Source organism: Cervus elaphus, chromosome 7, assembly GCF_910594005.1.
Source record: "Cervus elaphus chromosome 7, mCerEla1.1, whole genome shotgun sequence".
Taxonomy (NCBI): domain Eukaryota; kingdom Metazoa; phylum Chordata; class Mammalia; order Artiodactyla; family Cervidae; genus Cervus; species Cervus elaphus.
Window position 1 is genome coordinate 7,052,972 of NC_057821.1, and position 26,900 is coordinate 7,079,871.

The 26,900-nt window shown below is 39.4% G+C and overlaps 1 protein-coding gene across 2 annotated transcripts in view; it reads right to left on the reverse strand.

Annotated features, from left to right (window-relative positions):
- FAM83B (family with sequence similarity 83 member B) overlaps window positions 1-26,900 on the reverse strand; it is a 101,168-nt gene that overhangs the window by 64,253 nt on the left and 10,015 nt on the right. The window contains exons 1-2 of one of the 2 annotated variants that reach the window (XM_043907057.1): window positions 19,395-19,524; window positions 14,125-14,628 (exon numbers count right to left, since the gene is read on the reverse strand). In XM_043907057.1, the coding sequence (XP_043762992.1) occupies window positions 14,125-14,568 (444 nt within the window). In that variant the 5' untranslated portion in view covers window positions 14,569-14,628; window positions 19,395-19,524. Of the gene's footprint in view, window positions 1-14,124; window positions 14,629-19,394; window positions 19,525-26,900 lie in introns of those variants that run through there. The other variant, XM_043907056.1, reaches the window with a different exon arrangement.

Consider the following 26,900-nt stretch of genomic DNA (forward strand, 5'->3'; position numbering starts at 1 on the left):
GCTTCTCACTGCAGCGGCCTCTCTTCGTGTGGAGCGGGCTTCAGGAGTTGCGGCTCCTGGGTTCTAGAACACAGCCCCAAGAGCTGTGGTGCACAGCTGAGTCAGTCCATGCACGTGGGGTCTGCTCAGACCACCAGAGACTGAACTGGATCTTCTGCACTGGCAGGCAGATTCTTCACCACTGAACCACCAGGGAAGCCTCCATTTACATCACTTTAAACAGGGATGCCCACAGAGCTGAGGTTAAGTTATCTTCATCCACGCTCTTTTGACTTCCCATTGGAATATCACGTGCCCCTTTCTCCTGTGCAGAATGATTTTTCTGGCTTTGCCCAAAAAAAGCATCTGAGTTTGCAAAACTGCTAAATTCTATCCCTATGAACTTTTGATATCACATAGACATTAGGAAAACCGAATGTTTTATGATCATAAAGTTTTATGATGACAATTAGACCTGCCATTCCAAAAACTACTAAAGGTGGGGTATCAGAAAAATATTATACACTTCAATAAGTACCTGTTTATTTTTTATTTTAATCCTATGACAGGAAGGAAAATGAGTAAACAGAAATTATCATTAAAAAATAAACTGTCTACTTCAGAGATCCCAGAATACATTGAACTAAGTTCTGTGCCATGGTCAATAACAATCCCCCTCACAGTTTAGTAGAAAGAATATACACACTACATGCAATCCTAGGGGAATTGCTTCTCACAGCTCAAATTGTAAAAAAAAAAAAAAAAAAAAGAATTAAAGGATACCAAAAGATAATAACTGAGGGCAGAAAATGGTCTTAGAAACATTTCCCTTAATCAAATAAATCATGTGTACTCTGAATAATTCAAATTTTAAAACCTTTTTTTCCCCCAACTAGTAATAGAGATATAGGTTAACATCACCAAGGCAGAGTTTCTGATGTTTACTGTCTCCTATAAATGATTTTAAGTATTCTTTTAAAAGTTAAACTCTTGCCCAAATTGCCACTGTCAAATAAAAATAGGTTAAAAATGAAAATCAAAGGTGATTTTTAGATTTTACCTGATAAGACATAGCCTGGTAAAACACCTGAAACTCATAAATCACACATGACTTTAGTATAAAAAACAAGCTGGAGATCTTATATAACAGTTTTATTTGTATTTTTTTCATACATTTCAGATTAATTGCTTCCATTAAGCAAAAAAAGAAGTAGCCCCTCTGTCTGGAAAGTAACAGTTTTAAGCTGAGATGACTAATTAGGGTAAGTCTTAAATAATATGTCCTATATTACATTTTTAATTATATCAGAAATATTTAGTAAGTAATAATAGTTCATAAACTCAGGGTTATTTGAACTTTGGACACTAAATGTCAGGTCTAAAATAAAACTTACAAAAAATTGCTCTTCTTTTTTTATAAATATAAAATCTTTGTATAAAAATCCAAAAAATTTTCACTTTTCAAATTAGAGATGAAATGGATGACTCTTTTTTTTTTCTCTTGGTCTACAACAATGTTCCCCGTCCTCCCCCTTAGCTTTTCACCAAAACTCTGTATCTTTTCAGATCTTTGCATGGTTTAGAATTTCTTCTTCAATTTTGAAAAACTGTCCATTAAAGAGGATGCCTTTCTGCACATCCTGAGTATAAAATCTGTAACATGTAAGCTGTCTTCACAGTAGGTAGTATTTTCAAGTATGCATACTTATGTTGAATCAATATTTTCCCATTTTGAACCTTCTAAGCAATAACCCTTGGAAAATGCTATGCACTTCGCTAATGCACTGTTACATAATCACCACAATACTTCAGAAATGGATTTGAGTCATTTCACCAATAGCTAATAACCTCGGCTGCCATTCCTGGTAAGATGCCGTCTCCTTAGATGCTGGACTTGGTCATTCATTTGCTCTCACTTTTAAAAAAGAAAGGCCAAATCACAGTGATGCAAAAATAAAGGCTTATGAAATTTTGACAACATAAAGGTCTGGAAAAATATGGTAAGAGGAAGAAAAGTAGAAGGAGGAGGAAGAGGAATAGAGGTTGTCATCATCTCAACACCACACGCACCAAACATATGGGGGTAACATGGTACACATGTCAGCCCATCCATTCCACTCTCACCAGGACCCACTGGAGTATTAGCAGACCCATTTCACAGATGGGAAAACTAAAGCTCAGAGCGGTTGTAGTACAATGTCTAATGCAAACAGCTGTTTGAGTTGGGATTCAACCTGGCCCTAACTCTGCAATTCAGAGCCTTCATGAGATTCCATGAAGTCTCTTTGAAAAAAAATCATCATTTGAAATTGGTCAGTTAAAGGAGGATACAATATTTTGCCCATAAAAGTTATCAAGTGAATCAAGAAACCTCAACTACTTCTTTGCAGCCAAAGATGGAGAAGCTCTTTACACTCAGCAAAAGCAAGACCAGGAGCTGACTGTGGCTCAGATCATGAACTCCTTATTGCCAAATTCAGACTGAAATTGAAGAAAGTAGGGAAAACCACTAGACCATTCAGGTATGACCTAAATCAAATTCCTTATGATTATACAGTGGAAGTGAGAAATAGATTTAAAGGACTAGATCTGATAGACAGAATGCCTGATGAACTATGGACAGAGGTTCGTGACATCATATAAGAGACAGTGATCAAGACAATCCCCAAGAAAAAGAAATGCAAAAAAGCAAAATGGCTGTCTGAGGAGGCCTTACAAATAGCTGTGAAAAGAAGAGAATCAAAAAGCAAAGGAGAAAAGGAAAGATATACCTATCTGAATGCAGAGTTCCAAAGAATAGCAAGGAGAGATAAGAAAGCCTTCCTCAGTGATCAGTGCAAAGAAATAGAGGAAAGCAATAGAATGGGAAAAACTAGAGAACTCTTCAAGAAAATCAGAAATACCAAGGGAATATTTCATCCAAAGATGGGCTCAATAAAGGACAGAAATGGTATGGACCTAACAGAAGCAGAAGATATTAAGAAGAGGTGGCAAGAATACAAAGGACTATACAAAAAAGAGCTTCACAACCCAGATAATCATGATGGTGTGATCACTCGCCTAGAGCCAGACATCTTGGAATGTGAAGTCAGTGGGCCTTAGGAAGCATCACTACAAATAAAGCTAGTGGAGGTGATGGAATTCCAGTTGAGCTATTTCAAATCCTAAAAGATGATGCTGTGAAAGTGCTGCAATCAATAAGCCAGCAAATTTGGAAAACTCAGCAGTGGTCACAGGACTGGAAAAGGTCAGTTTTCATTCCAATCCCAAAGAAAGGCAATGCCAAAGAATGCTCAAACTAATGCACAATTGCACTCATCTCACACACTAGCAAAGTAATGCTCAAAATTCTCCAAGCCAGGCTTCAGTGATATGTGAACCGTGAATTTCCAGATGTTCAAGCCGAATTTCGAAAAGGCAGAGGAACCAGAGATCAAATTGCCAACATCCACTGGATCATCGTAAAAGCAAGAGAGTTCTATTTCTGCTTTATTGACTATGCCAAAGCCTTTGACTGTGTGGATCATAATCAACTGTGGAAAATTCTGAAAGAGATGGGAATACCAGACCACCTGACCTGCCTTCTGAGAAATCTGTGCACAGGTCAGGAAGCAACAGTTAGAACTGGACGTGAAACAACAGACTGGTTCCAAATAGGAAAAGGAGTACGTCAAGGCTGTATACTGTCACCCTGCTTATTTAACTTATATGCAGAGTACATCATGAGAAACGCTGGGCTGGAAGAAGCACAAGCAGGAATAAAGATTGCCAGGAGAAATATCAGTAACCTCAGATATGCAGATGACACCCCTCTTATGGCAGAAAGTGAAGAAGAACTAAAGAGTCTCTTGATGAAAATGAAAGAGGAGAGTGAAAAAGTTGGCTTAAAGCTCAACATTCAGAAAACCAAGATCATGGCATCCGGTCCCATTACTTCATGGCAAATAGATGGGGAAACAGTGAGAGACTTTATTTTGGGGGGCTCCAAAATCACTCCACATGGTGACTGCAGCCATGAAACTAAAAGACGCTTGCTCCTTGGAAGGAAAGATATGACCAACCTAGACAGCTTATTAAAAAGCAGAGACATTACTTTGCCAACAAAGGTCGCGTCTAGTCAAGGCTATGGTTTTCCCAGTGGTCATGTATGGATGTGAGAGTTGGAGTATAAAGAAAGCTGAAGAATTGATGCTTTTGAAGTGTGGTGTTGGAGAAGACCCTTGAGAGTCCCTTGGACTGCAAGGAGATCCAACCAGTCCATCCTAAAGGAAATCAGTCCTGAATGTTCATTGGAAGGACTGATGCTGAAGCTGAAACTTCAATACATTGGCCACCTGATTCAAAGAGCTGAGTCATTTGAAAAGACCCTGATGCTGGGAAAGATTGAAGGCAGGAGGAAAAGGGGACGACAGAGGATGAGATGGCTGGATGTCATCACCTACTTAATGGACATGAGTTTGAGTAAACTCCAGGAGTTGGTGATGGACAGGGAGGCCTGGCGTCCTGCAGTCTATGGGGTCGCAAGGAGTCAGACACAACTGAGTGACTGAACTGAACTGAACTGAAAGAGCATTTTTTTTTCCTCTTTCCTCTCCCTTATGTAACTGTGTTAAAAAATTATATACTTAATATCAGGGTTATTGGTAGTAGTGGAAGATAGGAGAACAGCACCAGGGTTGGCAAAGAAAGAGTATTCCCATGCAATTACAATGACAGTTGACATGGTCATGTCAGAGTAATTTAAAAAAGACTTTTTCACAAAATCTACAAACAAGAAATGCTGGAGAGGGTATGGAGAAAGGAGAACCCATTTGTATTGTTGTTGGGAATATAACTTGAGATAGCCACTATGGAGAATAAGATGGAGAATAAGTTCTTTAAAAAACTAAAAATAGATCTATCACATGACCCAGCAATCCCACCACTGGGCATATACCCAGAGAAAATCATAAGTCAAAAAGACACATGTGCCCCAGTGAGTGTTCATTGCAGCACTGTTTACAATAGCCAGGACATCGAAACAACCTAGATGCCCAGTGACAGATGAAAGAATAAGGAAGACGCAGTGTATATATACAGTGGAGTATTACTCATTCATAAAAAGGGACAAAGCTGAGTCATCTTTAGAGACATGGATGACCCCAGAGACTGTCATACAGAGTGAACCAAGTCAGAAAGACAAAAACGAATATTAATGTATATATGTGGGATCTGAGAAAAGAACTGGATAGATGATCTTATTTATGAAACAAAAATAGAGACACAGATATAGAGAACACACAGATACCAAAGGGGAAGGGGGGATGGGATGAGTTGGGAGATTGGGATCTATATCTATATATATATAAACTATTGATACTGTGTATAAAATAGGTAACTAATGAGAACCTACTGTATAGCACAGGGAACTCTACTGAATGCTCTGTGATGACCTAAAACGGGAAGGAAATTCAAAGAAGAGATCTATGGATACATACAGGTGATTCACTTTGCTGTACTGTAGAAATCAATACAACATTGTAAAGCAACTATAACTACTCTGATAAAAATTTTGTAAAAAAGATTCTTAACAAGATTTCTCTCTCTTTCTCAACACACACACAGACACAGACACAGACGCACATTTACACACACCTATAATGCATTTACTCAAAGAAAAGCTGTTAAATTAACGTCACAGGATACTACTGTCATTAAATCTGACTAAGCAAAAGCTATTTCCTGGAAGAAACTAATTTTGAGTCAAATTTAAAGAATGAAATATTCATGGTGAGTGTTGAAATAGGAAGGGTGCAGAGAGGAAATTTTTAATAAACATTGGAAACATCAGGAGAGAGATAATAAAGGCAGTGATAAACACATAAATATCACTTAGCTGGGCAGGATGTGACTGCAAAGAAATGGCAATGAAAGTGACACAGTATGACACAGTAAATACTACCCATGTAATGAAGGAATATAACATACTGAAATAATCAGCACTCGGTAACAGCTATCAGAGGTTTGGACAGGAACATTCGATTTAAAAATTCCTAAAAGGCTTTGCTTTGTGTCTGTCATTAAATAAGTGAAGATACCACAGTGACTTGTTCAATCCATAACTAGTTAGCTACCAAGCCGCCAGTACTTTTATTGCACCCACCAAGTCCCAGGAAAAGTCCCCATTGTCAGCCCCCTTTCACTTTGTGGCCATGCGGCCAGCTGGTACTTAAGTTTCTGTTATTATTAAGGATCCTGAGGCCATAACAGACACACCCAGGAACGGTGACTCAGGCAGCACCCAAGACTTAACTCAGGAGATGCAGGTCTGAGCACCTTGGGAACCACGCTGCCCTAATTCTCACTAGATTTTTGCTTATACGACTTCTCCATATTTCACAAGAGTGAGAGTCACATCCCACAGAAGATGCTAGGCTAGAATTAGGAAACAGGAAAACCAGCAGTATCTGCCTAAACATTTACATATTCAAGACGATCAGAAATGATGACTTTATGGATATCTACCACGGAGTGACTAGAAGAAAAGTGACTTTAATGAAAGATGACTTTTCAAAGTAATTAGAGGAGACATTTTCATAAGAGGTATTCGTGGTAATTAGGAATAAATGCATATATCATCTTGGGAACACCTCTTGAGAGACAAATAATTACCTGGGAAAAGTCTTGCTAGATGCTATCAGACTTTATAAAGTTGAACCAAATATAATTATGTCAACCATACAGTGACATAAATAGAAGGAGATTAACAAAGAGCCAGTAAATAAAAATAAGATCCTCTTAGGGCACAAGGTGCTATCTGCAATTGGATTTTCTCATAGGAAAATTCTCAAATATGCCAAAGAAAAGAAAGGAAAACATCTCTGAACAACTTGTAAGTGACAACTGGCAAAAATAAAATGAATAAATACAAACCTGTGAATCCTTGAAATGCTATAAAGATTATATTCTGCTTATAAAAGCAGAATGATTCAGAGATAAAGCAAATCCAATAAATTAGCAAAATTCAAAAACAAAATATTCCCAGTCAAGAGAGATGAGATAGATCATCATTTTTATTTTCTTTCTCAAGGGACTGGAAGGTTAGTTTGGTGGTTATGATCGGACTTCAAATATTTGGACCTGTAAGAAAACGGCTTTTGAATTCTTTTTATTATTTTGATTTTTTTCTATTAAATGACACTTATTTCATAAGCAGTTTATCTCATTTGCAAACAGAACAGTGAAAACAAATTTAAATTCTTTTTTGAGATCGTTACTGGGTTCAGCTATGCTGGTTCCTTGCACTACTTATTATGACCTCATAGCTTCATAGTCTCATAAAGATTAAGAAAAGAATTTCCATAGACTTGCCTGGTGGTAAAGAAGTGGCTAACAATTCACCTGCCAATCCAGGGGACATGGGTTCGATCTTTGGTTCGGGAAGCTTCCACACCCCATGGGGCAACTAAGTCTGCACCCCACAACTACTGAGCCCCATGCACCCCAGAGCCTGCGCTCCGAAGCAAGAGAAGCTACTGCAATGAGAAGGCCACGCAAGGCAACTAGAGAGTAGCCCCTGCTCACTGCAGCTAGAGAAAGCCGGCAAGCAGCAATAAGACGCAGCACAGCCAAAAAGAAAATTAAAAAAACAAAAGAATTTCCCTAAGAAATGTGGGAGCAAGAAACTTTACTTTGTCCTCTAAAATAAACATTATTCAAGTACTTCATGGAAAAAAAAAAAGATAATCCTCTTTGTACATTTCATCCTCTCATGACAATTCATTGACAGTTACCAATAAAGAGAATTTGTCCTCTGAAAATAGTTCAGAAACAAGAAGTTTATTGTGATAACTAATAGGCTAGACTCTGAAGATTTACAAGAGCCTAACTCAGCTGCTGAGTCATGAAAAGCAGGCAGAATCTTTCAAAGGCAACGTGTTCTGACAAGCTATGATTTCATAATAATATTTCACAGCAATATTTTCTTTTCTTATTTTAACATTTTTCACAGGACCTTGTTCAGTTATAGGCAAGCAGTGCAAAATTGTTTAAAAATGTGGTCAATAACTCTGTCTTCTCTGGAGTATTGGATCCTTCAAAAATTTTTAAATTAACGTTGTGACATAGCAAGAAATGTCCAAAATACTCACACAACATACATCCCATATATTTATAGCCCACTGGGCCAAAATATGTATTAAATCTGGCAAGAAACAAACACATTCTCCAATGCTTTTGGGAAAATAACAGAAAACCACTAAGTTATCTACTGTGATTTACAGCCAACTTCACTTTAAAGTCCAGATAATTCTCTTTCTTTGAACTCAGAATGGATATATGCATGAAAGGTAATAGACATACCTTGGATAAGTGTAAAGGTAAAATTCTTCCTTATTTTATGCCACTTGGAATTGGTGAAAGAGAAGCAAAGCATCATATTATTGTTTTACAGTTTGGACTCTGAGTTTCTTGTTTGCTAATTCAAGTGGGAATTCCCAGCAGACAGTGACCAGGCAGAGGATATTACTTTTAAAGGTTTACTAAATAAACAGCTGTCACATTAGAAAGAAAAATACATCAGAAGGTCATAACTAATGTTCAGTGTCCAGTCAGTCTCGCCTAAGAGCTCAAGCTAGCTTCTGAATTTCAGTTTGCATCACAGATGTGCAATGCCCCAAAGGAGACTGCCTGGGGTTCAGGCTGACGAACTAATAACTGCAAAGATTAACATAATAAAAACACGGAGCTTCACTTATACGTTCTCCAATTTTCAGTTAACACTGTAGTTCAAAAACATACTGTCTCCCCAAACAGAAATTCACAAATATTACTACTTGGTATTTGTTATATTACCTATGAAGTGAAAGTCGCTCAGTTGTGTCCAACTCTTTGCGACCCATGGACTATATACAGTCCACGGAATTCTCTAGGTCAGAATACTGGAGTGGGTAGCCTTTCCCTTCCCTGGGGGATCTTCCCAACCCAGGGATCAAACCCAGGTCTCCTGTCTTTCAGGCGGATTCCTCACCAGCTGAGCCACAAGGGAAGCTCTATATTATCTATACAAGGACTCATATATATTGAACTAATATACTGAATTTATATATAAATTGAACTATGAGAATTTTAAAAACTGGACCATTCTATGCTCTGTAAACAAATTCTACAGTTGTATTTTGTATTCTCAAGTTGTGCTACTTTACAAAATACAACTGCAGAATTTGTTTACAGAGCATAGAATGGTCCAGTTTTTAAAATTCTCATAGCTCAACTTATTCAGTGAACGTTTGGATACCTACTATGTGCCTGATTCTACAGCTAATTTTTAACAATTGGAATAGATGAGTGCTTTCTTAATGTAATCCTGCTAAAGGGGTTAATATGAGTACAAAGTCAGCTTTTTTGAACTTTGAAGATCTAAGGGGAAAAAAATCACCTTACTTTGCAAAGGCTGCATGTGATATTGGTCTTAGAACATTGTGTCTCCTTAATGAGAACTAGAGATTCTTAGTTGCCTGTCTTGCAAACCATCATGTTCCTGTGGGTTTCAAGGAATCTAATACATCTGTACTTCATAAAAGCATGCTTTCCCAAGCATCTCTGTGTCTTGTAGACATGAAAGAAAGCAATGCCAGGTATGTCTGCATCCCAAACCGCTTTTAGGTCTAAATTTTTATACTGCATAGTATATATAGATAAGTATCCATAGATATACATAGTATGTATAGATCCACTGTGTGGATCACAATAAACTGTGGAAAATACTTAAAGATAGGAGCACCAGACCACCTTACCTGTCTCCTGTGAAACCTGTATGCACATCAAGAAGCAACAGTTAGAACCAGACATAGAACAAAGAACTGGTTCAAAACTTGGAAAGGAGTATGTCAAGTCTGTATATTGTCACCTTGCTTATTTAACATACATGCAGAGTACATAATATGAAATGCTGGGCTGGATGAATCTCAAGCTGGAATCAAGAAGGCCGGGAGAAATATCAACCACCTTAGATATGCAGATAATACCACTCTAATGGCAGTCAGTGAAGAGGAACTAAAGAGCTTCTTGATGAAGGTGAAAGAGGAGAGTGAAAAAGCTGGCTTGAAACTCAACATGCAAAACACTAAGGTCATGGCATCCAGTCTCAACACTTCATGGCAAACAGATGGGGAAACAATGAAAGACTTCATTTTCTTGGGCTCCAAAATCACTGCAGACAGTGACTGCAGCCATGAAATAAAGACATTTGCTCATTGGAAGGAAAGCTATGACCAACCTAGATAGCATATTAAAAAGCAGAGACATCACTTTGCCAACAAAACTCTGAATAGTCAAAGCTATGTTTTTTCCAGTAGTTATGTAAGAACGTAAGAATTTGACCATAAAGAAGACTGAACGCTGAATAATTGATGTTTTTGAACTGTGGTGCTTGGAGAAGTCTCTTGAGAGTCCCCTGGACAGTAAGATCAAACCAGTCAATCCTAAAGGAAATCAACCCTGAATATTCATTGGAAGGACTGATGCTGAAGTTGAAGCACCTGATTCAAAGAGCTGACTCATTAGAAAAGAACCTGATGCTGGAAAGATTGAAGGCAGAAAGAGAAGTGGGGTGGCAGAGGATGAGATGGTTAAATAGCATCACTGACTCAATGGACATGAATTTGAGCAAACTCCAGGAGACAGTAGAGGACAGAGGAGCCTGCTGTGCTGCAGTCCATGGGGTCACAAAGAGTCAGATATGACTTAGCAACGGAACAACAACAACACAGTATCCATAACCAAGAAATAGACACGTCATAGTTAACAATCATAATCTTTTGTTTATATATTTTAAAACTCAATAAACAACTTGGGAAATCTAGTTGTAATTTCCAAAGCATCTATCATGGTGCTGAGTACATAGAAAGCTCTCAATAAGCTTTATTATGTTAATTAAAAAATATTTCTACAGTTTTGTCTGAGCTCTATGATAGAATTTCTGAGATTGATAAGCCAATATAAATATTTCATAAAGAAAACAGACACCCTAACATGCTAAGCACCTCAGAAACTTACTTCAGAATTGTACATTATTAAGCCTGATTAAATACTGTTTTCACACAACTCAGGAAGTAAATAAGAGAATCTATGCTTGATTCAAGGGATAAAGAGATTCAAGAGATTAGATCTGATAGAGTGCCTGAAGAACTATGGACAAAGGTTTATAACATTGTACAGGAGGCAGTGATCAAAACCATCCCCACCCCAAAAAAAACAAAAGGCAAAATGGTTGTCTAAGGAGGCCTTACAAATAGCTGTGAAAAGAAGAGAAGAAAAAGGCAAAAGAGAAAAAGAAAGATAATACCCATCTGAATGCAGAGTTCCAAAGAATAGGAAGAAGAGATAAGAAGACCTTCTTAAGTGAACAATGCAAAGATATAGAGGAAAACAATAGAATGGGAAGGACTAGTGATCTCATCAAGAAAATGAGAGATACCAAGAGAATGTTTCATGCAAAGATGGGTGCAATAAAGGACAGAAATGGTATGAACCTAATAGAATCAGAAGAGATTAAGAAGAGGTGGCAAGAATACAAGAAGAACTATACAAAAAGGTCCTAATGACCCGGACAATCATAATGGTGTGGTCACTGATCTAGAGTCAGACATCCTGGAGTGTGAAGTCAAGTGGGCCTCAGGGAGCATCACTACGAACAAAGCTAGTGGAGGTGATGGAATTCTAGTTGAGCTATTTCAAATCCTAAAAAGATGATGCTGTGAAAGTGCTGCACTCAATATGCCAGCAAATTTGGAAAATTCGGCAGTGGCCAGAGGACTGGAAAAGGTCAGTTTTCATTCCAATCCCAAAGAAAGGAAAATGCCAAAGAATGTTCAAATTACCACACAACTGCACTCATTTCACATGCTAGCAAAGTAATGCTCAAAATTCTCCAAGCTAGGCTTCAACAGTATGTGAACTGAGAATTTCCAGATGTTCAAGCTGGATTTAGAAAAGGCAGAGGATCTCCAGATCAAATTGCCAACATCCGTTGGAACAGAGAAAAAGCAAGAGAATTCCAGAAAAACATCTACTTCTGCTTCATTGACTACACAAAAGTTTTTGACTGTGTGGATCACAACAAACTGGAAAATTCTTAGAGAAGGGAAAACAAGACTACCTTCTGAGAAGGGAATACTTTCTCACCTGTCTCCTGAGAAACCTGTATGCAGGTCAAGAAGCAACAGTTAGAACCAGACATGGAACAATGAGCTGGTTCAAAATCGGGAAAGGAGTATGTCAAGGCTGTATATTGTCACCCTGCTTATTTAACTTATATGCAGACTACATCATGTGAAATGCTGGACTGAATGAATAACAAGCTGGAGTCAAGATTGCCAGGAGAAATATCAACGACCTCAAACATGCAGATACCACTCTAATGGCAGAAAGTGAAAAGAAAAGAGCCTCTTGATGAGGGTGAAAAGAAGAAACTGAAAAGCTGGCTTGAAACTCAACATTCAAAAAACTAAGATCATGGCATCTGGTCTCAACACTTCATGACAAACAGATGGGGAAATAATGGAAGCAGTAACAGACTTTATTTTCTTGGGCTCCAAAATCACTGTGGACAGTGACTACAGCCATGAGATTAAGTCACTTGCTCCTCAGAAGAAAGCTATGACAAACCTAGACAGCATGTTAAAAAGCAGAGACGTCACTTTGTCAATAAAGGTCCATATAGTCAAAGCTATGCTTTTTCCAGTAATCATGAATGATGTGAGAGATGGACCATGAAGAAGCCTGAGCACCAAAGAAAGATGCTTTTGAATTGTGGTGCTGGAGAAGACTCTTGAGAGTCCTTTGGACAGCAAGAAGATCAAACCAGTCAATCCTAAAGGAAATGAACCCTGAATATTCACTAGAAAGACGGCAGCTGAAGCTCCAATACTTTTGCCACCTAATGCAAAGAGCAAACTCATTGAAAAAGACCCTGATGCTGGGAAAGACTGAGGGCAAGAGAAGTGGGCAACAGAGGATGAGACGGTCGGATGGCATCATTGACTCAATCAATGGACACGAGTTTGAGCAAGCTCCACGAGATAGTGAAGGACAGGGAAGCCTGGTGTGCTGCAGTTCATGGAGTTGCAAAGAATCAGACAGCATCGAATGACTGAACAACAACAAAATGCTCTATTTGCCAAAATAAACTATATCCAGAGCAAGAATTAGGGCTCTGTGCGCTTAAGAACAAAGAAAATTTTACCAGATTTACTAACCACATATTTCCTTTCAGAGATTAAGGAAAAGTTAAATGATTTAGATTATGAATGCATCGAATCATCCCATTTCCAGTCCATACACCTTAGACTTCATGGATGAAGACCTGTCAGATGTATGAACATGATGAAGAGAAGGAAATCGCCAGCTGCAGCAGGGACCCAACACCTGATCTCAGATACTTGCAACACATGAGAAACACAGCCTGCCTATATATCCGTATGTATAGTTCCCGAAAGTAACAAGCATGGTCTATGCATGTAGAGATTCTTACTAACATATGTATCTCTGATACCATGTGTCCCCAACCCCCGGGTCACGGGCTGCTACCAGTCTGAGGTCTGTTAGGACCTGGGCTGCATGGCAGGAGGTGAGTGGAGGGTGAACACGCGAGGCTTCGTCCGTATCTCCAGCCGCCCCGCATCACTCACTGTACAGTCTGAGCTCTGCCTTCTCTCAGATCAGGGGTGGCATCAGTTCTCAGACAAGCATGAACCCTGCGGTGAATTACTGGGATCTACATTGCTCGTTCCTTATGAGAATCTAATGCCTGGTGATCTGAGGCAGTGATGCTAGCATCAGAGAGCAGCTGCTACTGTCTCCCGTCAGCCCCCAGATGGGACCGTCCACTTGCAGGAAGACAAGCTCAGGGCTCCCCTTGATTCTGCATTATGATGAGTTGTACGATTATTTCATTATATATGACAACATAAGAATAACAGAAAAAAATTGCACAATAAATGTAATGCACTCAAATCATCCCCAAACCACCCCTCCACCCTGGTCTGTGGAAAAACTGGCTTCCACGAAACTAGTTCCTGACGCCAAAATAGTTGGAGACTGCGGTATTGATACCACTCTGGTGATTTCCCACGTTTCAAATCTCTCATCTAGAGATAGAAATATTACCTTTCTTGCTTCTTTGATCATCTTCCGAATGGTTTCCTTAATCGTAAGTAGCTGTGCTCTTGGTGGATGAAAGAGGAGTTCAATGTGCGTCCCCCCTAAGAGTCCGGGCATTACATACGGCCAGCCTAAGTCAAGATTTGGTGCTTCCACGTCGGACTCCATAGGCCAGTAAGTCCCTGAAGATGAGGCATCATCGCAGGAATTATCAGTACCATGTGCCGCGCTTTGTGCAACTTTTTGAACATTGTTCAAAATGTAATTAATTTCTTCCTCAGCTAGAAAGTCTGACACTCGTTCCTTGGCAAGAAATTCTTTGTATGCATCTAACCCATGTTCAATCAGCGTGTCCACGGCCACTCGGTACCATTCCTTGTAGTGAGGTTCAATGTAATTGTCTGATTTACACTCGTCGTTCAAGGAGGAAAGCATTGATGTGCACTCCATGCTTGCAAATCTTTGACAAGGGCACTTTCAAATGTCCATTCGTGCAGGAATGAGATGTATCTGGATGTTTAAAAAGAAGAAAATCAAAATCAGAATTTGGAAATCAAATGTCTTAAAATCCTTATCAACTGTTATTTCTACCTTTATTCATTTTTACTACCAGCTCAATATGACATGCATTTTATATTCAAAGTGGAATTAATAATACCACAATCCACATAATCCCAATAATTATTATGGTATTATTCACATGATATTCAATAATAATGGTATTACTCACATAATACCATAATCCAAATAAGTTAAACTGATTTCCTTTCACAGGTTTTTAGTTGATAAATCCCTTCCCAAGATACCTCTAACTTTAGTTTCTCATCTAAGAAAATATAGCTTCCTCCTCTGACATTCTGAAAGCCCATCCTTCTTAAATTTAATCTGGGATTATACATGGTGTGATTAGAATCAGAATAAAACCAATGCCTGGTCAGCCATTTATATAAATCTTTACCAAGTACCTGTTAAGCATATATCCTGATGAAACATAAAAAGCTCAAAACACTTGCCTTCCAGGAATGTATTAATAAGATGAAGAGGTGAATGAACTATACACGCAAAGCTGTTAGTTACCACTGTGAACAAAGACATATACTGCTAAGGGCCAAAATGAGTACTGTCTGTAGTCAAGGCTTTTGGAATCAAAGCAAGTCGAGATCAACACGGAATAGAAGAGATACATTATGGATAGCCTAGAGAAGGAGGTGGGCTTCAGCTGAACCTGGGATGATGAGTAAAAATATGATCAGATGTCAAAAAGGAATATTTTCATCCCACACAAGAATGTAAAACATAAGCAAAAGCACAGAACAGGTATGAGCTTGGTACCTTCAGAGTTCATTTAAAAAAAAAAAGACAACTTGATCTGCTGGAAATCAGGATCCTTGTGTGAGTGGCAGGAGATAAAGGGGAATAGACAAAATGGAGCTAGGTATGGAGGCCCATGGGAGGTTGCTGTGATTCAGCATCACTTGTGCTCAAAACAATTAGTCTGGCAGTATCAGGGGAGTAGAGGAGGGATATGGAGCTGGGAGAGCCTTTCTCTTTTCAAACTCCCAGTGAGGATGTGACAAGAATATTCAAGCAATGGTTCAAAGCACAAACTTGAAATCTGATGGCTTGACGGCATATAGGTGATAAAGACATTCAGGGCATCAACAACAATTCAGATTTCTCTTAGGAAGGAAAATCTGCCTACCCAAGCCCACGCCCCATCCCTCACAATGCCCCCAAAGTGCTATTCGTTCCCTCATTCCCTGTGTCAGATACTGGACTGGACCTGGTGTCAGTCAACTGGGGGACTTTCCAGGCTTTTGAAGCCACTGTTGCCCTTGTGTGGATGCAGACAAAGTACAACTCTATGATGTGCGACCGGCACTCCCCGGCTCTTTTGACTAAAAATGCCTTTGTCAGTGGCCCTGCTGTAGTTTTCAATTTTCTACTTCACTCAGCCCTACCGAAAAGCAAATCTGGAAGCCATTACCATTTATTAACTCCTCACCTGAAAATACAGGAGTCACTAACCACAGACAGAAGTCATGAAGGAATGGACAGTAAACAGGGCCATAGTTTTGCTGGGGGAGAAAAGGTCAGAAAAGATAACAGTGTACAGAAAGCCAGAGCGGAGGAATGAGCGGGGCTCAGGGTGACTTACTTTGCTATTTTATGTAACTAGACAGAGACAAGCCTGCCTCCATCCCTAGGCTTGGAGGTTTTACAGAGAAAATCTAGCAGTAATGAAACCTAAAGATTAAATCTGACATAAGAAAAAAAGAGAACATGTTGCATTCAGTCTCCTGGAGGATCCTCAGCCTGAGCCATAACTTGACCAAAGCCAAGGCAACTGGAACTGTCCCTGGGTTCCGGGACCATCATCCTCTGTGCAACATAGCATCCGAGTTCTGGGCAACACAGTCTTCCTGCCTCCCATGGAATTAGGACGCAGCTTTGGGGTAACATGCTCAAACTCCTCCATGGGCTTGAGGAATAAATACTAAGCTGTCTGCTAGTGTGAGAGATACGGTATAAAGAAGTAAAATTTGATTATTTTATTACCTCATTACATCCAACTTAATCTATTGACATGTACCAGGATGTTAAGGAGGGACCTTTCATAAATGTCTCAATCTTATATAGGTGCCCAGGGATTCTCAACAGGAGAGATTTGACACCACCTCCACTCTAAACAAGAGCAATGTCTGGAGAGGTTCTCAGTGATAAGGACGTCTGGGGAGGTGTGTTACTGGCATGCGGTGTGTAGGAACCGGGGGTGCTGCGAAGTCCACATCAATGTACAGGACAGCCATCCACAATAAGGAATCATCTGGTCCAAAATGCAAATGGTGCCAAGGTTGAGAAATCCTCATCAAGTTGCTCGCTTCTTGTGCATAATATTAAACTACTAAATAATGACCTTTGCAGTGTTCATTAAAGTTCTCTTTCGCACATTAACACTCATTTATTAACAAAGAAATAAGGTTTTTATTTGTTTGACAGATTAATCTGATGAAAGTTTAGTTCCCTAAGGTTTAGTGAAGTGTACTTTTCATCTGTTAATTCCAGTCCATGAAGGGACAAACATCCAGTGATCACAGGAAATCACACAGATCATCTGTAATTGTTAAAAACAGTAGGCAACTGCTGACTGTTCATAACAGTCCCAGGCCTCCTAAGCACTCATTTTTAAAATTTTAAAATTTAACTTTTGTGTTCCTAAAACATGTGATGCTACATGTCTATTCCATCTGGAAATCAAAATGCATAAGGTGCTTTAAAAAAAACTCAATTCACTTCTGAGCTTTACCTATGCAAATATATACACTGCAAATATTTTTTAAAAACTCATTCTTGAACTATGTGTAAGCCAAGAAATCACAGAGATAAGAGAGATTATGAAAGTAAAATAAAACGAGGACACATATGAAAAATTAATTATGAAGAAAAAAGCAATTGGAAGTGAGAATAAAAGTGAAACCCTCTACGACTAATGAAGAGCAAAACCAGACACGATGCAGATAAAACACACCACAGGAAAAACACAACAGCCATAAGCAGTTAAGTTGAGATATGATGTATAAGAGTTAAGATAAGAAATAAATACCCTTGATTTGTCCTGCTGGAGAGAAGCTATCCTTCAACCATTATCTACAGATCTACTCATTTATTGCCAGGGCTATTTACATGGGGGGACTTATAAAAGAGCCATCTACAGAAATGTTAATGGGGGAGAGCAGAGCATAAAGAGCTACTTCAACAAAACAGCACCTATAGTTAGTTATAGACTCAAGATAGCAGTTTAACAGTTCAACTGTTAAACAGTTGAAGGGTTATATTCGAGGACAAAATGAATTGGGTATGCCTTTAAACATAGAAAAAATTTAGCATCTTTTAATTAATAACCACTAAAAACTCTTAGAAAGTATATTCTCTTCACATACTATTTCACCTATATTCTTTTCACAGGATAGAGTTAACAAGGAGAGAAAAATAAAATCTCTCCATGATATGAAAGCTGAGGAGACGGCTTGGCTCATCTATTGTTTAAGTGACTGACTCCAGAAAAAGAGGCTTGCAAAACACATGATTCAAATCCAGACCCCCAAACCACCACATACTGCATTTGCTATCAAACCTCAGGGTCACTGTGGGGAGTATAAATTCCAAAAATGAAATCTGTAAATACAAAAGACATAAACAAAGTATAAAAGAATAGATTTCAATGTGTGGGCCACTCTGAACAACAGTTTGGACATTTCAATTATAAAACTAAATATACAACTAACACAAGGCAACAGCCGCACTCCTAGGGTTGATCCTGAGACGTGGAAACTTACCTTCACACAGAGATTTGGACATGAATGTTTATAGCAGTTTTATTTATAACAGCCCCAAGCTGGAAACAACTCAAACGTCTTTTGCAGTTGGGTATTATACAAACTGTGGTACCCTATATCATGGAGTATTCATCAGCTATACAGTGAACTAACTTCTGATGCCTGAACAACCTCAATGAACCTCAAGAGAAGTATGCTGGGTGAAAAAGGCCAAATCCCAAAGATAATGATAGAGAGTTACAGTTCTGCAAGCTATAACCGCTGCCTACAAGGAGGGAAACTGCATCAAAGATAACAACGAATTTCTCTGTGTTATTTCTCTCAACTTCATGTGAATCTACAATTATCTTAAAACAAATTGTACTCACTAGCAATTTCACCTGCCTTGAATAGAAAACAAAATAAAAGTATATCACCAAGAGGGTGAAAGCTTATGCTCAGGGTCACACCACTAGGTTCAAAGCCTGCTTCGCAAATCACAGTCAGTTCCCTACATACGAACTTTTAAGTTGTGAGCTTTCAAAGATGCGAACCTGTGTTCCAGCAACATCAGGCGGAGTGAAACTGCAGCCTGCCCTCTGATTGTGTTAGCTGGGTATCTAGGGTAACTTTGTTTGACTTATGAACAAATTAGACTTGCAAATGGCACTCGGAATGGAACTCACTCTTATGTAGGGGACTTAGCGTGTTGTGAAGTTTGTAGACAAGTGATCTATGTACGCAAGCCTCAGTCTGTGCCTGTTACCAAATGCAAGTTTGTGTTCCTGACCCACAGTGAGGTCAAACAAACTGAAACATCGGAGTTTGGAGAAAGGCGTATTGCAGGGCCCTGAACTGACAATGTGTGGCTCCTGCTCAAAAACCATGAACTCCCTGAAATGCTTCAGCAGAGCATGTTTAAAGGCAGGTGAGGGAGAAACATCCCAAGAAATGTATCACCTGATGCACAATTCTCTGGTTAATGGTGAGGTACCAGCATGGTGTCACAGGGGTTACATTATCAGTCCTCAGGCTCCAATAGGTCTGGGGCTATATACTCCAGGTCATCAATTTATTTCACTTGGTGATGGCTTTTAGCATCTGAAAAACTTGGGAAAATACGAGATGCTGTTATGGTAGGAGTACTTCAGAGAGGTACTAAAGCAGAAGATATGGGGAGGGGTCTGTCCCAGGAAGGCCCTATAGATCCTGCTCAGTTACATGTTCATGACATTAGGTCATTCTAAGAAATAAATGAGGCAAATGCTTGTAAAGTATTTAGCTTTTACCATAATTATTATTATACTACTATTCCTATTTTACATTTTAACAATATGTTACAGTATAATTACTCTAAAGATATAAAACATTTGGTCACAGAAGTCTTTCAGGAGTCAAAGAAAGGCAGAGTCTCTGTCATCCCATCAGCAATGTTAACACTGTTTTGTCAACTGTAGCATTAAGCCAACAGCTAAACCTAGTCTCCATTGTTTACAGTTTCTGATCACAGAAGGATCACTGGAAAGACTTCTGAAATAAGAGGTTGGTGGGAAAATGCTCCAAGGAGAAATTATAAGTTTCATAAATAAGAGATAGTCTGAGGTTATGATTAGCTCATGGGCAAGCAGCTGGCCCCAAATCAGGACTTTGGCTGAAAGAAATCCCAGAGAGATAAGCATTGTCAATGTCCCTGATGTCCTGTTACCAACTTCAGTCTTAGGCTGTTGCTATTCAACCAGTGCAGATGACACCACCCTTATGGCAGAAAGCAAAGAGGAACTAAAGAGCCTCTTGATGAAGGTGAAAGAGGAGAGTGAAAAAGCTGGCCAAAAACTCAACATTCAAAAAACTAAGATCATGGCATCTGGTCCCATCATTTCATGGCAAATAGATGGGGAAACAGTGGAAACTGTGACAGACTTTATTTTCTTGGGTTCCAAAATCACTGCAGATGGTGATTGCAGCCATGAAATTAAAAGACGCTTGCTCCTTGGAAGAAAAACCATGACAAACCTAGACAGTGTATTTTTTTTTGTCATTTTTTTTCCCATTTATTTTTATTAGTTGGAGGCTAATTACTTTACAATATTGTAGTGGTTTTTGCCATACATTGACATGAATCAGCCATGGATTTACATGTATTTCCCATCCCGATCCCCCCTCCCACCTCCCTCTCCACCCGATCCCTCTGGGTCTTCCCAGTGCACCAGCCCCAAGCACTTGTCTCATGCATCCAACCTGGGCTGGTGATCTGTTTCACCCTCGATAATATACATCTACAAGCAATAAATGCTGGCGAGGGTGTGGAGAAAAGGGAACCCTCTTACACTGTTGGTGGGAATGCAAACTAGTACAGCCGCTATGGAGAACAGTGTGGAGATTTCTTAAAAAACTGGAAGTAGAACTGCCATATGACCCAGCAATCCCACTCCTGGGCATACACACTGAGGAAACCAGATCTGAAAGAGACACGTGCACCCCAATATTCATTGCAGCACTGTTTATAATAGCCAGGACATGGAAGCAACCTAGATGCCCATCAGCAGAAGAATGGATAAGGAAGCTGTGGTACATATACACCATGCAATATTACTCAGCCATTAAAAAGAATTCATTTGAATCAGTTCTAATGAGATGGATGAAACTGGAGCCCATTATACAGTGTGAAGTAAGCCAGAAAGATAAAGACCAGTATAGTATACTAATGCATATATATGGAATTTAGAAAGATGGTAATGATAACCCTATATGAAAAACAGAAAAAGAGACACAGGTGTACAGAATAGACAGTGTATTAAAAAACAGAGACATTACTTTACCGACAGAGGTTCATATAGTCAAACCGATGGTTTTTCCAGTAGTCATGTATGGATGTGAGAGTTGGACCATTAAGAAAGCTGAGCATCGAAGAATTGATGCTTTTGAACTGTGGTGTTGGAGAAGACTCTTGAGAGTCCCTTGGACTGCAAGGATATCAAACCAGTTGATCCTAAAGTAAATCAATCCTGAATATTCATTGGAAGGACTGATACTGAAGCTGAAACTCCAATACTTTGGCCATCCGATGCGAAGAGCTGACTCATTGGAAAAGACCCTGATGCTGGGCAAAATTGAAGGTGGGAGAAGGGGACGATAGAGGACGAGATGGTTGGATGGCATCACTGACTCAATGGACATGAGTCTGAGCAAGCTCCGGGAGATGGTGAAGGACAGGAAGCCTGGTGTGCTGCAGTCCATGGGGTTGTAGAGACTCAGACACGACTGAGCAACTGAACAACAACGGTGCTGTCATGGATTCAACTGAGTCCTCCAAGAAAATATGCTCAAGACCTAACCCTCAGTACCAGTAAATGTGATCTCCTTTGGAGACAGGGTATTCTCTGCAAGACACAAGACATAAACAAAAACACAGAATAACTCCAAGAGACTGAAGAGGCAGAGGTCGGAATCCTGGAGACTACTGCCAACACCAGACCTAAGAGAAAGTCACGAACAGATCTTATCCCCTAGAGCTTCCAAGAAAACGGAGTCCCAAGGACACCGTGACATCAGATTGTTAGCCTCTAGAACTGTGAGAGAATGAACTCTATTGTTACAGGCCAAAATGTGTGGCATTTTGTTACAGCAGCCCTAGGAAGCTAACATAAACACACATAAAGGATAGTTTTTATTTGTAAATCTTAAAAATGTCAAATAAAGGAACTTAAAAAAATTAATTTACCCTTCACAAATGATTTCAACTGTTCTTCTAGTGTATGTGTCATTATAAAACAAGTATTCTGACATAACTTCAATGTTAGGCAAATTTCTTTAAGGGACATTTTGTAGTCTTTCAAATATTGAAGGAAAAGATACCTCAAATCACTCGTTTTGGATGGGGGATTGACTCTATGATGAGCATCAAAATATTTGTTTACAGAAGATGAGAAAATGTTTTACAAAGGCTTGTTTCAGAACATCCCTGTATGATAAAATCATAATCTACAGTGGACAAGAGTTGAAAATAACTTATCTCTTTTTTCTTCAAATTTTTCAGTTCAGTTCAGTCGCTCAGTCGTGTCTGACTGTTTGCGACTCTATGGACTGCAGCACGCCAGGCTTCCCTGTCCATCACCAATTCTGCCAATATTATGTTTGACGTTGATTTTAAGAAACTTAAGATGACCATTAAAACATTAAAGAAGCCACTACTAAATTTAAACTTCATTGTGATAATCTGTCAAGGGCAATCAGATACCTAATTGTGGCATCCAAACATACTAAGAGTCTAAGCTGACTTCATAATAACACTTAGGACAAAAGGGCCAATAGTGCAGGTCACAGGTTTCCCCCGAGCAGCCAAGGAATTCAAGCTCCTGTGGCACTTGCAGTGTGGGTGCAGGCTTGTCCACAAGCAGATATGCCCGTGTGGCACACGCAGTTAGTGTGGGTGCAAACGCCTCCATCCGTGGTCACCAAGAGAAGCATCCATCTCATCAGAAGCATGAAAGGGACCAAGCTAAGCAGCTGCATCTCGCTCTGTAAATTCTGATGAAAGTATCATTGCTCACTACCTAATCATTTCTCAGTTTCCTTAATCTCTTTTAACTGGGGAAGAGCATGACGATCACTTTCACACCAAAATAATCCCAGGGTTTGTTTGCTATTGGTTGCTCTTCAACATACGGGCATCCCCAGTCTAAACTAAAGTTCAAATGTAAGAACATAAAGACCATGAATTTATGTTCATGGCAATAAAACATAGTCATTTATTATATTTGGAAGGATTTATTGAGTAATTCCTGTAGAGAAACGCGTAGGAGAAAGAATAAATACTTTACTGAGAGAACATGTACTTCAGTCAAACCTCAGAGAATTACTCTATGCATGGCTTAAAATGAAAGAGAAATTAAAGCAAATTACTCTTGGACCAATATCTGACCTATTCCTAAATTGTGTTTTATTCTGATATTAGTACACCAAAAGATCCAAGGAATGGAACAAGGTAACCTCAATCGGTTGCATCTTGTGCTAAAAACACTCCATCTCAGCCTGGTCCTGATCAATATGTGTGACAATTATTTGTACCAATAAGTAGAAAAACGTTGATACAGTTTATAGAATTGAACAACATATATGCTAGATGACAGAATCAATATTCAAAATGATCTTACATAGTAAGATAATAAATCAACTAGATAGGATGAAACCCAATACAATAAATTTTAAAGTTTAAGTTTACATTAAAAACTAGTTCTATAAGTACAGGATGGAGGAGGGTAGGGGGAAGATTATGTCATAAAGAATCCTTGAAAAACGGAAGCAGTTCCTCCAAAGAGAACACAAAGAGAGGCATATTAGGGTAATCTTTAATTACATGAAATAGGAAAGGAGAATGATTTCAAAGGCAAACGACAAATCAGAGGTTGGCTCAGTGACCCAGAGTGGGAACAGTAGCCTAGGATTTGACTTCTCCTCTGCCACATACTTGTAAGACCTTGGTCATTTCATGACTTCAAACTTCATGTTCCTATACTGATGGCAAAGGGTGTCTATAAAAGCCTTTCTATATATCAGCCTTAAAAATTGCTACAAATGGTGAGGCAGTCATATAGGATGGATTTCATTTAGTAATATTTCCATTTTTTCTTATTTTCTAACTGCGTACTCTCTTTCTGTACGTATTCAGGCAAAGGACACATTTTTGGACAGAGTCCTATAACGCGTCACAAGTTGGGTTCTGGGGGGACACCGTTTGCGTTAAAATTCTAAGATGATATTTATATTGCCTGCTGAAAAAATCTGGAATAGATACCCACAACTTGCAAAATTTACTTGGAAGCAGGGAGGTGGTTAAGCAAGCATGTCTCACTCAGGTGTGACAAAGACCTGCCTACTAAGTCCTGTCCTGGATTCTCCTGGGTCAGCCTCCACCGTTCAGCTTCATTTTATTGAAGCTGAATAAACAACACGAAACACACCCATTTTCAAATGTAAAACAAAAGAACAAAAAAGCCAAGACAGTCAGGTGTCTCTCGCTTCTGCTGGGATGCCATACGGACAAGAAGCAGGCTACCGAACTACTCAAGAGCAAAATTATAACTTAAGAAAATTCATCCAAAACCAAAAGGAAACATGAACATAAAAATGAGAGTGCTTGATTTTTTAAAAGCTCTTTACACCTTTCTGTATTTGCCAAATGCTTAGTAATGAACTGGGCTTCCCTTGTGGCTCAGTTGGTAAAGAAACCGCCTGCAATGCTGGAGACCTGGGTTTGATCCCTGGGTTGGGAAGATCCCCTGGAGAAGGGAAAGGCTACCCACTCCAGTATTCTGGCCTGGAGAATTCCATAGACTGTAGAGTCCATGGGGTCACAGAATCGGACACGACTGAGCGACTTTCACTTTTTTAGCAATGAATATATGGGATTCCCTGGTGGCCCAGATCGTAAAGAATCTGCCTGCAATGCAAGAGACCAGGTTCAATCTCTGGGTCAGGAAGATCTCTTGGAGAAGGACATGGCTATCCACTCCAGTATCCTTGTTGGAGAATCCCATGGACAAAGGAGCCTGGTGGGCTACAGTCCATGGGGTCGCAAAAAGTTGGACATAACTGAGCAACTAACACACACTTTTACCAATGAATATATACTGTTCATACTGGGGAAGAGGATATTCACACTGTGGGAAAAGAAAGCTGATAAGACAATTATTCCAACAGTTATTTTAAACTTTAGAAAATCCTCTTCTTTCTTCATTCATGTGGTAAGTTGACTGTAATAGATAATTCAAAACACTACATATAAAACAGTCTAATAACTATTACAAAGCAACACATGAACAGGTACAAAAGGTACAGAAAGTAAAGCTACATTGTTACGGGGGCCATAAAGAAAAGACAATGAAAATAACTATATGTGGTTAATGAGATAAGTTGCTCAGGGAGACAGATGTAGTGTCATCCCGGACTCTCAGGGAGTCATGACCACAGCCAGGTAAGGGGCAACCATAGATAGCACTTCTGGCACAGAGCATCTTGTGTGATGCCTCAATTAAAAGCCTTGTTCTCTGCCTCTTTCCTAAGGCTAGGAGCCTGTGATCGAGGAGACTGTATCTGTTTAGCATGCTCATCAGTGCTCAGGATGGACATACCTGTTAAATAGCCAGCTAATCACATATTGCCTTAAAAACTCAAAGTAACAGAATTAGAGTTGATTCAAGCCGTGCTAGTGCCAACGCAGGAGATGTAAAGAGACGTGGGTTCAATCCCTGGGTCAGGAAGATCCCCTGGAGAAGAAAATTGTAACCCACTCCAGTATTCTTGCCTGGAGAATCCCATGGACAGAGGAGCCTGGCGGGCTACAGTCAATGGGGTCACAAAGAGTCAGACAGGACTGAAGTGACTTAGCACACATGCAAAGCACAATAGGCCCCAAAATACTGAAGCATAACTTTTTAAAAAATTATAAAATCTCTGCAGAACATTTGGGCTTCCCAGGTGTGTGCATGAAGTGTGAAAGTTGCTCAGTTGTGTCCAACTCTTTGAGACCCCATGGCCTATACAGCCCATGGAATTCTACAGGGCAGAATACTGGAGTGGGTAGCCTTTCCCTTCGCCAGGGGATCTTCCCGACCCAGGGATCAAACCCAGGTCTCCAGCATTGCAGAAGAATTCTTTACCAGCTGAACCACAAGGGAAGCCCAAGAATACTGGAGAGGGGCTTCCCAAGTGCCTAGTGGTAAAGAATCTGCCTATGATGCAGGAGAGGCAAGTTCGATCCCTGGGTCAGGAAGATCCTCCATGGGAGGGCACGGAAACAATTCCCGTATTCTTGCTGGGATAATCCCATAGATAGAGGAGCCTGGCTAGCTCCAGTCCATGGGGTTGCGAAGAGTCAGACATGACTGAAGTGACTAAGCCCTCACGCATGCATGTGCAGAACTTGAAAGGTGTAAGCACCTATTTGTTTCTGCTAAGTGGAGCTTAGTTTTTTGGTAATACAAATTATTACCCTTTTGTAAAGCACATTTAAGAGAATAATCAGAACTCCAATGAGTACTGTAAAAGTCCTTAGATAAAGTCCACATTCTCTATCAAAAAAAAAAATTTAATGTCAAATGAGCACTTTATCAGAAGTATGGAGATGTTATTGTGTCACTTGGAGATTCTCCCTAAAATTTTTATTTTAAAATGTTTAATTATGTTAAAGTCATTCTGAAAAAGTGACTTCTCTGCACTTCATCTTAGCGAAATAAAGTTCTAAGTCTTGCATTTTTCAACAGAAATAGTGATGCAAATTAGCTGTAAAGCATGACTCATGTCCCTGTGTCATTAATGTCAGTTCTATTATTAAACAGATTTATTTCAGCAGGAAGAAAGGATTCATTGGGTGCTTAAATGAATTATGATGATAGACATTTGGTATATCGTTAACATGAAGCTGGAGTAACTATGTATTCCTGAGCAGCCCTGAGAAGCTTAAAGTCT